The sequence below is a fragment of the Chaetodon auriga genome, chromosome 12 (assembly GCF_051107435.1).
Source record: "Chaetodon auriga isolate fChaAug3 chromosome 12, fChaAug3.hap1, whole genome shotgun sequence".
Taxonomy (NCBI): domain Eukaryota; kingdom Metazoa; phylum Chordata; class Actinopteri; order Chaetodontiformes; family Chaetodontidae; genus Chaetodon; species Chaetodon auriga.
Genome location: NC_135085.1, coordinates 2,126,466 through 2,143,107, shown reverse-complemented (window position 1 = coordinate 2,143,107; position 16,642 = coordinate 2,126,466). Strand labels below are relative to the sequence as shown.

General features: G+C 39.4%; 1 protein-coding gene across 1 annotated transcript in view; it reads left to right on the top strand.

Annotated features, from left to right (window-relative positions):
* The window catches only part of cnpy1 (canopy FGF signaling regulator 1), a 29,027-nt gene extending 19,644 nt beyond the window's left edge, over window positions 1–9,383 (top strand). Inside the window, exons 4-6 of the mRNA XM_076744019.1 lie at window positions 4,663–4,875; window positions 8,324–8,420; window positions 9,217–9,383. Of these exons, the coding sequence (XP_076600134.1) occupies window positions 4,663–4,875; window positions 8,324–8,420; window positions 9,217–9,257 (351 nt within the window). The 3' untranslated portion in view covers window positions 9,258–9,383. The remainder of the gene's footprint in view (window positions 1–4,662; window positions 4,876–8,323; window positions 8,421–9,216) is intronic.
* Window positions 9,384–16,642: the final 7,259 nt, after the last annotated feature.

Here is a 16,642-nt window from a genome sequence, read left to right as displayed (position 1 = left end):
TTCAAATCAGTAGTGCCTTCTGTGTAACTGACATCATTGGGGTTATTTTCTCAGCTCCTCCAGAGCAACGTAAGACATCAATTAACTATTTGTATGGGCTGAGTTTTACTCATCAGAATGAGTCAACTGAACATCTGTGCTGTTTTAACATGGAGGTTACATTTATACTCACCTGTGGTGTTCAGCCTTTTTCAGCGAGTCCTAATGTAGTATCTCTCCTGTACATATTTCTGTTTGTTCCGATGGAAACAAACAATTAATGTCTGGAACCAGATGTTCAAAGACAAATATTCATTTATGTATGCCCTTGATAAAACTTTTTCTGTCTTTCTCCCATTTTAATAATATTCTTAAGTAGTGACCACGGTTGTGCAACTTGACAACTCAAACCTTACTTCATGATTAAAAAAATAATAATTTCTTCATATTGATATAAAATGTCTTCTCCAACTCTGGAATGGGCAGGCATTGACTGCATTTCTACAACCCAAGTCAGTTCTTCTGGGTAAAACAGTTGTGGGTTATTATCATGCTATAGTCACCAGGCTGCATGGTTCCTCCAGAGATGAGCTCCTCCTCTGCTCTCAGTTGACACTAACCTCCACCTGTTGCATTGTTTGGTCAATCAAATGTTACTGAGTAACAGAAGAAGCCAAACCTTTATCCCATGCCCTCCCGGCTCCCTCCTTTTCAGCAGCTTTTGACCCAATGTGAATCGGAGAGGGAGGGATGTCACAGCTTAGATGCCATCAGTGAGGAGGATTTGCAGGTTTTAAGTCTCTGCTCTTTGGCCTCCTCACAGTAGGACTTCCTGGGGGCATGGGGCTGCTCTGTTGCACAAAAGTTAAAACTGCCTGCTGTAACAATGACACATTTAAGTCCTCCAAAGACATTGAACTTAGTTGGAGCAACGAGCTGGTCTCATAGTGACCGATGGGAAGTCATGCATTGAGAATGAGAGGATGCACAATGCCATGCTGACACAGTGACACATAATATCATGGCCCACAAATGTGACTGAGTGAGGTGACATACACTTTACTGGATTTTTCAATGCATTTATTCTTTGCTAGATGTGAAAATTGATGTCACTCTCATGTCTGTGTGTTAGGTATAGAGCTGGAATGGGATGTGGTTAGCCAAGCTTAGCATTACTTAGCTTTTTTTTTTTTTTTTTTTTTTTTTTTTGCCATTTTTAACTTTATTGGACAGTTGGTTGTAGGGACAGCCAGTAAACAGTAGAGAAGACGTGCAAAGAACTTAGTGGGAGGACTGCAAGGGAGCATTTCCTGTTTACTTGGGGAGCAGTGTGAAAATCTTTATACAAAAATCACCAACCAACATTCTAAAACTCACTATCAGCCACTTGAGCAGCTCATTATACAACAACAAGAGCAAGAGAGATGCGTCATTCCCCGCACCCCCCAAGAGAACAGGAACCTCCAGGGCCATTTTTCAGACGCAGTCCATCTCAGCTATAAACAAACAAAATTTACAGTTTTAAGGGGAGTTACATACTGGACTTCTACTGTACTCTCTGGCTTGATTGTGTGTTTCCAGATATGGATGGTGAGTACAGGTTTTGGTAGGTGTATTTTTGAACTTGGGAGGGTGTACAGAAGATCACACTAATGCCAGCAGCGAGGGCATGATCCTAATAAGAAATAGTTGCAATAACTCCCCCTAAAGCTACATTTTTTTCAATTTTGACAGAGCCAGGCTAACAACTTTGAAGTCTGAGCTAAATTTAAGACATCCTTATGCTGGATTGAAAAAGCAACAAAGGTTATTTCCCAAAATTTTGCCATTTTGCTTTCAAGCACTGTGCCAAGCGTCAGCTGTTCTCCATCCTCTTAATGCAAACATTAACCAGCTCTAGGCTGTGATTTAATGCCGCTTTAAGGATGTATATCATTTGCAGTCAGAATTGCCAGCTAATTACAAATTGCTTCAATAGTGATATTATCATCAAACCTCTATTCTTATTCACTCACACATGCTTGTTTAAAAGACATAATGATGAAAATTACATTTCAGCTTCTCCTTCCACTTGCTGCTTTGATGACAATATTATTATTATTATTATTATTATTATTAATTTATGGGTCTTCACTGGCCCATATCACCAGGACAATAAAATTGAAAGGCTGCTGTCCACAGCAGTGCAATAATGGCTCTCTGTCCAATGGGAATTGAATGGAGGATAGCATCCCTGAGAAGCCTATTCTCTGGCCCAACCAACCCCTCACCCCCCCCACCCACCCCATTCTTCAAACAACGCTGTGACTGACAGCTTCCTTTCACAAGGCTCTGGCTGGCAAGGAAAGTGTTTAATTCCAGACCATTTTGTAGCATGGCATGATAATGACTCAAACCCAAGCCCATGGGCTGAGATGGACCGACGTGGTTTTATTGTCAGGCGGAGGCAGAGGAGTTATTCTTTTTTAATGGGTTTTGGATGAGATTGAGCATTTAGTTTGAGTTCAAATTTCAAACTAAATTTGAACAATTTTATATATATATGGTGAGAAAAGAAACTTTTAAGCAGTTAAATGATGTCCCACAGTTCTTATATTATTTGTTTGATTTCAGACAAAAATAATGACTCCAGATTTAACTGTATATTAAGAACAAGGACAGTCGTACATTATACACTGCTACATTTACCTGACCGCTATCATATTAGCTGTCTTATTGTAAAAATGATGCCTTTTTAAAGAGAAAGATAATTAAATATCAAAAAAAAAAAAAGTGTGATAATAATATGAAAAAATGGCCTCCTCCATCGCAAAATAAGTAACCTCCATCTAATGATGAAGACAATAAGTTGTAGTTCAAAGCATCAGTAAAAGCTCGTAAACAGGCCTTTCAGAAAGACAATTTTGTCAAACTTTTTCATCAGAGAAGGTTGATCTACAGTGGAAGGAAACTGAGAATCTTTGGGTTTTGGACTGTTTGGTTGGACAACACAAGGCATTTAAATATGTGAACCTGGCCTCAAGGAAGTTGAGACAGGCATTTCTGAGTTTTGGAACAAAATGAATGATTCATTTATTCAGACAGTAATGTTCACAATAGATAATGAAAATAGCCACACCAAAATAAATATGCAAGACTAGACTGATATAATCACTAATTTCACTCATTCAGTGGATGACATGTCACCACTGGTGTCAAAGCAGATTTTGATTGATAGGTGAACCTCATCATCATTGGCCTGTGGGACCTACATCCCTCGGTGCTCGGCCTCCAACCTTTGGCCCCGTGCTGTAACATATTCTGTTGGCCAGCCAGCTTCCTTCCTCCTCAGCACAACAGTGTTGTCAAGCTAAGGGATCGTCTGAATGAATCCGAGTCAAAGAGGTGGGGTCAACCTTAAAGACAGAGGGATCAGTGATTGGTCTGAGTTATTTTAATGTGAAGACCCTTTTTGTTGACCAGAGGAAGAGGCAGAAAAACTGTGAACGCAAAGGAAGGATTTGGTGGAAAACAGATGGCGAAGAGGCCCTTTGTCACTTTGTGACATCTTGAAGAGTGTGCGTGCATGCGTGTGTGCGCGCAGTGTAATCAGTAGGCATGGCCTGGAAGGAAACATGGCCAATTCTGAAAAGAGACAAAAGGGGTCAGGGAATAATATCTACATTGTTACAAAATCATGCTGCAAGATGCCCTCCAACCTGCCCCTCTTCCTCCTTGTTCTGTATTCCCCCCATCCCCACCCTGCCACCTTTTAACCAAAGAAGACAAGGAAGATTTCCTCCTTTGATCATTGGAGGGTGGAGGGGGGTGAGTGGGCTAAAAAGAAGCAGCAGAAGCAGTGCGGGGCTGAGAGGATGAACTGTTTACCCTGCACTTGGCTTCTGCTGAGGCCTCTTGCTTCTCCCATCTCCTCCACCAGCCCCACCCTTCTCAGGAAACCAACCTCCCCTTTCACCCTTTTCACCACCCTCTCCTCACCCCCTCACCTCCTGGGTGTCACCCCTGTCACCCGATCCCCTTCCATGGATGGTGGGAACAGGGGCACTGCACCTGTCTTGACCTGTCTAGACACCACCGCCCCACTGTTTTGTTCTTAAAGAGGGGACAGGAAGAGGATGGCGGAGGTTGGATGGAGAGGTGGGGAGGGTATGCACACAGGTTAAAAGTCAGAGTTAGAGGGTAAGGTTTGTTAGTGAGGATGGAGAAGACACAGCGGAAACAAGAGGTCACCCTGCTGACCCACACTGAGCCTGTGGTATGACATAGCTGACAGCGGGGCAACCCAGACTCTAAGGATTGTCAACATCAGAATGACATGAGTTTTTTTTTTTTTTCTTTACCACAAGCTAACCATTTGTGCTGTATGGTTGCCAGGGCAGTGACACAGGTAGCATTTCATATTTGGAAGTACATTTTTTATATATTTAGGTCAGATTTATTTATTTATTTATTGATTGATTGATTGATTGATTGATTGATTGATTGTTATTGTTTCCAGCTTGGTCTGTGTATGTGTTTAGAGGCATGCATTTGAAGTGTAAGCAACATTGGGAAAATAAGAGAAATGCCACATGATTAAAGATCTAGGCCAGACTGGAGTCCGGACATTGGTTCACTCACAACACCAAACAGCTCAACGTCTGATTTTCATGTTTTCCTCCTCTCTCTCGGTTATCTGACCAGGTACCGCTTGCTCGCTCAGAGGCTCATCTCAGTGAGCTCTTGGATGAAGTGTGCAACAGCATGAGCGACTACGCCCTCCACGTGGATCCAAACACCCAGTTCAAACAGTACATGAGGTTTGCTCCCAGGACCAGTGGGGCCACCGGGGACTTTCCTGACTTTAAAAACTTCCAGTTTGATGGACCCGAGGCATCCAATGCCTTGAAATTCGCAGTAAGTGTAAAATGCATGATTAAGCTATAGAATATACTGACTATGACTGGGTTACACCAGTTTAATCCATCAATAAGTTTGTGTGTAAAATCCATCCTAGGGTCTTAGTAACTATTAGCTACTCTCCAGCTAGTACTTCACTAAATTGGACTGCATGAATGAGTTGATACGAAACATTTTTAGCACTGTCCAATCAAAAGCATTGCATAGCACAGCACAGCACGCACACACATATACAACCCTGACTCCAGAAAAAGTCTGGACATTGAAAACAGTACAAAGACAATATATTTAATGTTTAGCTCATCAGCTTCATTGAGTTTTGGAAATATCTGCTCATACTGAATTTGATGTAGCAATATTTCTAACAAGTGTGGACAGCAGCAACTAAAAACTGGGAAAGTTGTGGAATGCTCCAAAAACACCTGTTTGGAACATTCCACAGGTAAACAGGTTGATTGGTAACAGGTGATAGTATCATGATTGGATATGAAAGGGGCATCCTGGAAAGACTCGGTCGTTCACAAACAAGGATGGAGCAAAGTTCAACACTTTGCAAACACATGATTGTTTTTAAGGATATTACTGAATGGGCTCAAGAACACTTCATAAAACTGCTGTTGGTAAACACAGTTAGTTTAAAATGATTTCATTCTATTTTTATTTACATTTTAGAGAGCATCCCAACTTTTTGGAATTGATGTTATACATGTATATATTTTTCCTGTCCAGTACAAACTCTGCTTTTAATTTGCAGGTTACTTAATGTAACTATAGAATTTAATTTATGCAGCTGTGTGTAAAGGTCACAAAAAAATCCATAAAGGGAAATAATTTTTCAGATTTTAAGAAATATTATGACAACTCATACTTGTATCTATATCTATATAGAAAATTGAACAAAGATCTTCTTTTTACACTTTCAACTTCCTTGGGGCCTTTACTGCCTGTAGTGCCCACTTTTTCAGCATTGTGTCTTGGCATTTTTGTGATATTCACTGTTGGTGATAGTCAAAGTGGCTGTTGCTGTCAAACTACACACACAGTGGCACATCCCACTGCTGACTTGTCCGTTGTGTGCTCCTGACACACAGCACGCCTACGGTAACCCATCCCAAAATCTCCATCAAGGTCAGGTGTGTTACCATATAAGCTCGTTTACTCCTCTTTTCCTTCAGTGTGTCATATTTTAGCTGGTGCAGCAGCTAGCTTGCCACATTTTACCATGTCGTGTCATGTGACTTAAGTGTTGGCAGTGTTTTTTATGAATGGGACAAAAATTTGATTTATGTTTCCAGTTGCAATATATCATGCAGAGGGCCTACTTATTACAATAATTAATCCAAAGATGGTCACATTGAATTCAACTTTTGGATCTGTATGGTCAACATAACATCCATTCCAGTATAATACACTCGCTGTCTATATGGCCAGGTCTCCCTTGCAAAAGAGGTTTCCATCTTTCAACTTTATCTCTTTAAATAAAAGAGTTCTATAAATAAAATAGATAAATATAAATCATGTTTGGATTAGGACAGTGCAGTGATTTTGATAAAGGTGCAAGAAAAAGTAGATGAAGAAACGAAGACAGAACCAGTTTATCATTTCACTTCAAAGGCTTTGTGTTTGTGTCTTGAGATCACTCCTTCCGTCTGTCTCTCTGTCTCTTTGTGATTTGATTTTCTTGACAACCGTCAACTTCATACTTAGCAGGAGAATCCCCAGTGTCGAATCTGAAGTCACTTTGATGACCTACAAATGATTGAAGAATTCTTAAATTTTGAGTTCTGTTTTTTGAGTTTTGAGTTGAGTGTTTATATTTTAACTGGCGCACCTCTTCCAGCCTTTACAGCACTGGTTTAGGCCCAGAAAACTCACAGACCAATAGTATGTATTGCAAATCATTCACGTGATACTACTCGGCATCACTCAGTCAAATGTTTGCATTCCAAAAGGAATGATGGCTGCGGCCGGTCATAGCATGCATCCCCCGCAGAACAAGCTGCAGCTACAAACCCTTTCCTCACGATCATCTGGTTCCTCGACGACCCAGACCATACATTGCATGTTATGAAGTGTAACACTTTCTATTTTGAATTAAATTTTCTATTGATCAATCAATTGTTAGTGACGTTGAATATGCAGTGTAGCTCAAGATTCCTGTCTCTACAGAGACAGCAAGACAGCTCTGTCCTGTTTCATTTTTGTCCCCAGCCAAACATGATGTATTAAGATTATCATTAAGCAGAATGTTTCTGTTAGTAGTAGACGCTTAACAGCCATTTTATATTTTCCGTTTACTTTAACGACCACTCAGTGAGACTGACAGTGGCTTAAACTAACATTATGTACTGTTGTTATAGTCTGTAAATCATTTCAGTAAATCACTGATGCAAAAATGCATTTGCCAGTAATCAAAACTGTGTATTACTCCAGTGATGAAATAACAAAGTTTTGAGTCATATACTAAAGTAAAACTACTGATTCTCCAGTTCAGGGAAAGGGTTGCAATGACATGCAGTGAAATTAGTCATTAAATTATTCAACAAATTGAAATAAGAAATGTTAGATTAATTGACAAAAGAATAATCATTCGGTGTAGTCCTGCACCACATCATACCCAGAGCCGATACCTAACAAGGCATCAGCTGATTTCAGTTTTAATGTTAACATTTTAAGAACCCTATTCAGTGAGTGTCGAGTGCGAAGTGGTTTGGATGAACGGCTCTGAAGAAAGCTGCAAGCAGCAATACTGGAGGCAAAGCAGTCGGCTCATTTTGAACAGGCACATTTTTAACAGGCACTGCTCTCGCCATGTTACTGGATTGCTTGTTTGCCATACTATACACCTTATAGATATGGTAATAGCAGACAGATTTGAAAGTTGGAATGTTTCAAAGCCTAAGCAGATCTAAACAATCATAAACGCTCTTTAGTAGATTCAAAATGGGAGCTCCCTGTGCTTTTTTAGGATCGAGGATTCAAAGTTTATTCAGCTCGAACCTGATGCTGCTGCTCAGTTCATGTAGCACACTGGAGAGAAAATTCACGTCACAGGTGATTTAGGATTTTACACGTTGTATTCTTGAGCACTTCTGTCTTCAAAAATAAGTCCCAGTTCTCTGGCAAACTACCTGCTGAAATCAATTAGTAAGTAAAGTAGTAGTAAACATCGAGCTCCCACTGAATCTGAGGAGTTGAGGCTTAGCAGTGTGACCATCGAGTTGTCAAAATGGCTGAACAGTTTGGCAAACAGAGGGGAGACATGGTCACCGCCCTGAAAACGGCGTGCCCACCATTGTGCAAAAAGACACTGTGTGTGTGTGTGTGTGTGTGTGTGTGTGTGTGTGTGTGTGTGTGTGTGTGTGTTGTGTATGCATGGTCGACCCGCACCAGCTCTGTTTCCCCCAGGCCAAGTCTTTCTTCTGCGCTTGTGTTTTTCTCTCAGTGTGAAACTGTCGTGGAGGAGCTGGAGGATGATATCATCTCTCTGTTCAGCCAGGACTTGCAGCATGTGCACAAGGAGTTATGCAACAGAATTTCAGGTACCACAGCTTCTTCTTCTTCTCTACCACAGATATGATGCAGCAGCATGTTTTACATTCATCCTCCCCCGCCTTTCATACAAGATATCATATCACTCCTCAAAGTGGAATCAATTACAGCAAAGACATGACATTTTTCTAGGTGCTTCCAAAGAACATTGTCGAATAAAGATGGGGAAATCCGTAGAGAATTTATCTGAACAAACTAATCCAAAGATTGTGTTTGGTCATAACAGTCACAGTGGCAAATTGCGTCACATGATTTGTCGTAGAGAAATCATTGAAATCTGGTTTGTCTTTGCTTCTTTTTGCATTTCTTTTCATCTAAATCAACACATTTCCCCGTACTACAACATTCAAAGATGACTTTTTAATCATCTTATGTTGTTTATTTCTCCCTGTTGAGTTTGGCCTCTGCAGCCTTACGTAACAGCAGAGATGAGAGAGGCCATTTTGTTAGAATGTGTGAATCAGCTGAAAGTCACTGCCAGTCCAGATGTACCATTGTTCAAAGTTTATTTCAAACCAAAACATCAGTATGCTGAGACCTCTCTATAGCATGCACACTGCTTCAGGGTGAGGCAATAGACTGTGTTACTCACAGTCTGAGTGCAAAACTGTCCCCTCTTCAAAAAGGACCACGATGAACTCCTTAAACAGCAAATTAAATCTTTGTTTTTTGTGTCATAAATCAAAAAGAAATAGCAGTGCAAAATAGCACTATGATTGCATTGACCTATTTATTAATGTAAAATAACATTTGCTGATATTTCTGTCTTTCTGCTTTTGATTTCAGACTACTGTAAAGACAGCAGTCACACAAACGAGGAGTTATAGTGTTGTTTTATATTTTCAGTGGATGAAGTGGAACCAGGATCGTGGCAGAGATTACGAAAAGGGCCTTTAACAAAATCAGTTTTTGACAATCTTGAAATAAATAAAAGAATAAATCTTGAGAAACCATATTGCGTACATTAGTTTTTGTCTGGGGCTTGAAATCGATGCTCCTGCACGCCGCTTACTAATGTCAGACCACAATATTGTGTTGTCAGCTGCAGGTTCTTCGTTTTCTGGACAGTGACAGCTTCTTTTTGGTCTGACTAACCACAATCAGACCTACAAACTGAGCACATTAATGAAGCAATGGCTTTGTTTGTACTACTTTTAGTCAGTGTTAATTTTTAGCTTTGAGCTGCATGAAAAAAAACAAATGTAAGACGCATTCTACATGGTGCTGCAATAATTAGTCAGTGAGTCATTTTGTTCAGCAAAAATGTCCAAAATTTCCTGGTCCAGCTTCTCCAAATGTTCTGCTTTTCTCTGATTTCTATAAGAGAAAAAAAGACATTTGACAATTTCTTTCTTGGACTTGGATATTGAAATAAAATTTTAATTTAAAAAAAATGAAAAACTGCTGACAGAACTAAACATTATTGTTTCCCTTATTCTACAACATAATTATTGAAGTTTGTTTAGTTCATAGTTTGTGTTCTTTCACTTCAGTAAATATAGTGATATAGACCTTGGTCATGCAAGGTCAGAGCATCAGTTGTGGATCCAAAATTGTCAGCTCATTGTTATTCTAAATTGTTGTAACATGTAGGTGGACAAAAATGCAGAAAAGCCAAACAAAATCCAAACCAACTTTTCATGCAAAATAGTAGGTGTACAGATAAGAGCAAATGTTGATGAATCTGTTGTCTGATTGGACCAGACACGGCAGCAGCCGGTTGATCAGAACATTGTGCTTTGACATAGAGGATGAACAACAAATTGACAATCAACAATCTGTGGTCTGTAGATGTTAAAATTTGGGCAGAAATATTTCTTCCTTTCCTGAAAATGTACTTTACTTTGACAGAGGTAAAGGCCACTGCACACGGCTCATGGTCTGATCATAAAGCTACATTTGTAACCAGAATTAAGCTAACAAGGACTTCTGTCACACAGACAACAGCTGAAAATCTATTAAAGGAGTAGAACAAGAATGGAAGCTATGATTTGACACCACATGGCAACTGATTCTCAGTCTTGTCAGCAGTTGGTATGAACTTGTGCCTGAAGTCTATAAATTAGTTCTCCATGTTTATTTGTCTATGTGAACAACATGGATGGTGGGCATAAAAAGTGCCGGACGGTGACACCAGTATCCAGGATTTGCATCCTGTCTGTGGTTAGCTTTCGGCAACAATAGCACTTTGGTTAAGGTTAGGGAAAGATTGTCATTTCAGCTCAATGTTAGTACGAAATCAGTTCATGAAATTGTCACAAAATTTTATGTAAAGGATTCAGTTAGATTAAGGTCTTGGAAAGCTTGTGATTTTGTATAAATGTTAAGAAAAAAATTCTTGAAATACTCACAAAATTTCATCGGATTTGTGTATGTGGACACAGATTTTCCCTTATGAAAGCCCTGCTGCCCCCAAAGAATTTCATGGCCATGTACACAAATCAAATACTCACTAGAGCAACAAGTGTGCATTAATCCACTGCTGAAAGTAGTCCCCAACAAATGCACTATTTCCTCTTGTTTCAGTAACATTTGTTAAAACTACAGTGCCCCACTGTTATAGGAAATTACTAAGCTTTTTTTAATAAAACTATATATTTCAATTCAAAGTTCACAAACTAAAATGCAATCAGTCATGCATGGTCTTCCAGCAAGGAAAAATACACTATAATTTGATAGATGAAAAAATTGTGTACAAAAGTAAAGCTGTTTACTGCCTGTCTTACAGTAACATTACCACAAGTGGTCTTAAGGTACTTCTTAGCTGTCACTCCGTGAAGCACTGGAGGAGGCACCACCAATGAACAGAAGTCGGTTCTACAATGTTTAATATTCAGTTTGGTTATGTGTGACTGCATTCAAATTAATTTGAACAAAATAGATGTTAATTCTCATCCATTCAAATTAGAATTTTTGAAAAAGTGACAGCCCTAACATCTAGTGAAATATGGAAGTGTTTATTGGGCTTTAATAGTTGTAATCCACAGAAGACTATGCACAAATGTGTACCATGATCCACAAATATTTCACTATCCACAAACATGTATTTTATTATTTGTGTTGTGTTAAGTCAAATCCACAAATACAGAGCAGTTTGCAAATAGACAGAACTTACTTTGTAAACACAATTACATTTCACATAAAATATTCTAGGGTTTACAAATGTAAATAGTTTAACCACAAATATACATGTGAAGTGGTATTTATGCATTTCTGGACCCATTTGAAAATGTGAAACAGGTTTCTGCATTTGTGGATTGCTTCCTGTTTGTTTGTGGGACAGGTTCCAATTCGTACCCCAGCAGATCTGTAGAATAACATCCACAAATGTGAGGTGCAGTTGGTAGATACGCCAGCATATGAGCTGATGGAACTGCAGACTACTGGAAGAAGGCTAAAAAGAGCCCACAGAGTACCTGAATCCATACAGCAAGTGACAACAAAGAGAAGGAAAGCACTCTGACTTCAACCAGGAAGTCAAAGACAAAGTGGAGCATCTTATTTAAACCAATGGTCATGTTTTGGGATCAGGTTCATCATTGTGATCTCCAGGTGAGTGTACTGTGCTACACTTGCTTACTTACTGGTGTTACTTACAGTTTGCTAGCTTAGCATTAGCTGTGGTAGTTGTGTAGAAGCTAGCTCAAATTAGATTTAGATTTAGATTAAGTTTATGTGTATGTTAGGCTTGAATAGCAGTAACAATTGCTGAAAAGTGTACATTTTTAGGCCAGTGTTGATGTCAGCTAAACACAACCAGTAGATGTACATATGGTCAAGTGCCAGGATGCAGGATCACCAACAGATCTCAGCTTGTCACTGACCTGCCTGCCACCTCAACCAGAGTTGACTCATCTTCAAATTCTCCATTGCAAAAATATAATACACTTACATGTACTTAAAATGTAAATGAACAGCCATAAGTGTATTTAGAGCACATTATCACGTTTTGTGTCCATCATACAAAAAGTGTATTTGCTCTGTGTTTTAATAGGTTGTTTGCAGTCACGTGACATTAAATCCAGATGGAGGGCAGGAAGTGAAAACTTCAATGGATGAGATGGCGGAAAGTTCTTAATGTCCTAGTTTACATTAAAGTACGAGAGAAAGGTATAAACAGGAAATCAGAACATATGTTTGATGTGACCCTTGCATTATGAAGAGAAGCAATGTTTCAACTGAACTGAAGTAGACACATCCAGCTACCCTGTCATTTAGATGTCAGTCTACTCTAGAAACCAAATGAAAGCATACAAAAGTATGAAGTCATACAACTTTTTTGTTGGCAGTTGGGTCCACAACCAAGGTGCTCAGGAATGGCTTTCGTTTCGTTTTTGCTCGGGTTCGCAGCTTTTATTGTCCTGTGGATTAACTTAGCAACAAACATTCAGCGCTGTGGTGCTGAATGTTGATATTTATGTTACGGTGGTTTGCTAGGTTAACCACTCGCAAAGGTCCAGTGAAACAACACTAAAGATGAGGATCGTCACGAAACAAGACAGGGCACGTTATTTATGTTCACCTGTCTTAGGATTTAACAAGTGTTAGTCATGTTGCTTGTGGCTATTACTTTAAATCTGTCACCTTAGTTTTAAAGTAATAGCTAATGTTACACCATGTTACCACCTCCTCCTGACCACAACCAGTTATCAAGCCATTTTTTCCGGCATACTGGTACTCACTCCATACACCATGGTCTTAATAAAGGCACTCTTCTCACTGTCCTCCACTTCAGCTCCCTGCATGGTAGATGATGAAGATCCCAGTTCTCCCATCTCCCAGTTCCTGGTTGTCTCCATCCAGACAGATGAGATCTATACTTTTTTATCATGCTCATATGTGAGAATTCCCTCTCACATGCCTCAAAGGTGGTGTAAGAGACAATTTAAAAACCTTGCTGATGTTGGAGTAACAATCTGGATTCCTTTTATTTTCTCTTTGGAACAAGTCTTATGCAGAGGACACTGCCAAGCATTTTCCTGCGTGCCTTAAGCAAGTCCATTCTCTCCTTCTCTCCTTGTCAGGCTATGGTGGTTTTTGTAATGTCCCCCAATCCATCAAAGAGCAGCCCCAAAAATTTGGCAGACTGTATCTTTGCTCTTACCTCCCTGCAGATACTTTATGTAATGCTCTGTACTATCTGTGTACCGCCTTCATGAATGATAAGCACCTCTAACATTCACTCCTAGTCCCTTCAATAAGCAAAGTCCCTGTAAGACATAGTATGTGTGTGTTTAACCTTATGAAATGCTCATCTGTAGTTCTTCATTCAACTTCTTTCACCATTAGGAAGTTGGTGACTGGACTTTTCAGCTTGACTAGCTTGCTGCTTTGCAATAGCTTGTGCCACATTTGTGTATTCCTTAGTCTTTTTGTGTTTATCAGATAATGGATAATTGAAATTCTTTGAGCCAGTATAAAATGCACATCTTTTGTCTGCTGGATGTGGATGTGAACAACATATCTTACAACACATTTTGGTGTGCGCATCTTTAGCTGCAAGCCACGGCACATCTTGGGCCACTTTTCAAAGAAAAATCTTCTGCTCGGGTTCAGTTTGACATTTCTTTTGTTGGTGGTGGAATGCCAAAGTAGCTGCTTACTGTCTGTTGTTCTTTGGACGTCTTTTACAGAAGGGGTTACTTTATTGTGTAAAATGTGTTGACAAGAAACGCGTGAAGATAATGTATATTGATAACTAATGACAGCTGTTGCTCTCTTCTTCTGTTGAGTTTTATGGTGGTTGGCATCCACAGAGTGTTGCATTACTACCATCTTCTGGATTGTAACAGCTTCACAGTGCAAATTGTTTAAAGTGTCCACCCAAAGTGATCCCATTCATGACATTGCCCATTCTATAACTCAGACCCAATTCAGTTGCTGTCTGGTACACTAAGGTGCATTTTGAAACAACTGTCATTACACGTTTCCGATTGTTATTGCACATGCATACGTGCATACCAGTTGTGTGCACGGCTGCTTAGAATGAGTACTTTCATATGGAGAACGTATACAGTTGCATTTTGATGTATTTATTAAAAAGTATGTAGTGTATTCTACTTTCAGATCCAAAACAAAAATTCCCCTCCAGCACTTACTGCTCTACTTCCAAGACACAAGACAGGACAGGAACACATCACCAGATCAGTCTCACATGCATTCGCACTGGCTTACAACAACAACTATGGTCAGACAACATTTTTTCACACATACACTAAAATCTGGAATGAGATCCCATATTACATTAGAGCAATAACCTCTATTCCACATTTCAAACAGTCACATAAACACTATCTGAGGGAGGGACACACCTGCAACCATTGGTTCCATCTTAGTTCACTTAGCCCTCTCCTCTGTAATGTCTGCATGGCTGTTTATGCATTTTTCTAGTCTTGTTTCGGTTTTGTTTTGTTTTGTTTTGGGGGTTTTTTGTATTATAATGTTATTCTGTCTCTTTTGTGCTACAGAACAGGAACCTGCACTAAACCAGTTTTAACCAAATCAGGCCACATTTTAACACATTTTAATATCTGTAATTTTACTTTTCATCTTTTCCTACGCTGTCTGTCTGTAATACAAATATCTGTTTTAATAAGTATAATATAAATAAATGCAATAGTAGTGCACAGTTTGAATACACCTGAAGTGTAATCAAGTAATATTTATTTGGACTTCCAAAACTAATTCAATATGCAGTATAATTTCTTTGTGCTGTTTTCAGTTGAGTAGATGTCAAAAAGGATTAGTTTAGGTGTTTATTTTTGCTGCCCAGTTTTAAGGGAGCAAGCACCAGGTTATTGTGTGTGCTGTAAAACGCAATCAATACAGGCCTAAATTTTCAAGTTCTACAGACAGCATTCAATTCTAGATAATAATGTTGTAAACATTTACTAACACATAGCGATTCTAAGCAACTGTAATCTGAGAGCATCTTACACATCTTCACGTTTCCTCCTAGCTGTCCCCCAGTTTGTTGTTCCTAAACCAGCAGCGGGGTGTCTTTTCCCATCATCCCTGCCGGTGTGGTTTGCTATCTGCCCAGGGTCTGATGTCGCAGTAGGACCCATACAAACTCATTGTGTAGCTGCCTGTCTGGAAATGTCAGGGAGCTCAGCTTCCACCCTTAACAACCCGCACACCTATTAAATGCTCATTTCCCAAAGCCTGTTGATTGATGATGGGGCTTTTAGCCATACCTGGTTGACCTAATCTGGTGGCATAGATGCTCCTACTGGTAAGGCAGAGAGAGGTAAATATTAGAAAGTCTGCTATTAGCTAAAATAAATCGAACAAAGTCTAACCTTAGTTGAAGGGAAAATTCATTTTCCATTTTTGTGGTTTTGTGGTGGTCCAGAGATCGGGGAACACAGACATGACTGAAAGAAAAAAGTACAACAGGGGAAAGAACAGCAGTCAGACAATTAGAGAGGTTGGAAACAAACCAACATGTAAGTCAAACTTATTTAGAAGAAGAAACAAAGGAGAGTTTAAAAAAAAAAAGTTAAAAGTTATGACCCAAAATGTCTGTTGAAATACATCTCAGAGTTTACATACCCACCTCCTGCTTCAACTTTGACCCGCTGTAGTTACTGTTTACAATAATATCATACCTGGAAGGAATGATGAAAATAAAAAATAAAACTCAAGTTGTAATACAATAGAATTACTCTTAAGCAATAACTGCTTGTGAATTCCAGCTTACCTTTCAAGTGGACAGTAGTCACATTTTGCTATAATTTGGGGAAATGATTAGTAGCTAGGCTGCTGACCTCCCAGTTTTGCAAATGTTTTTCCATGAATGAATTTAAAGTAATTTGTATTTATATCTATATTTAGATATTTCTTTACATTTAGATTTCTGCTTTTGTTTTCCACTGGACAGAGTTTGAGATGCAGCAACCCTATCACCACACAACATAGATATTGGATGATTCTGCAAAACCCCGGATTATGTTCAATGACAATGTTTTTAACGTTCTCACTTCCAAAAGTATTTGTGAACAGTAACAAGGATAGATTAAGGTTAAGGTTGGGGAAAAATTGCACATTTGAACGTTTTCAGATCTGTGATGAGACGTGAGCTTGGTTGATTGGTTGGACTGCCTGCCTGTCTGCCTACATACCTGCATACCCGCGTTCACTCTGCCCATGTACTCGTTGCACATGACCAGAGTCTTCCTCAAGGCTGGGCAGATATATTGCTAAAGCTGTA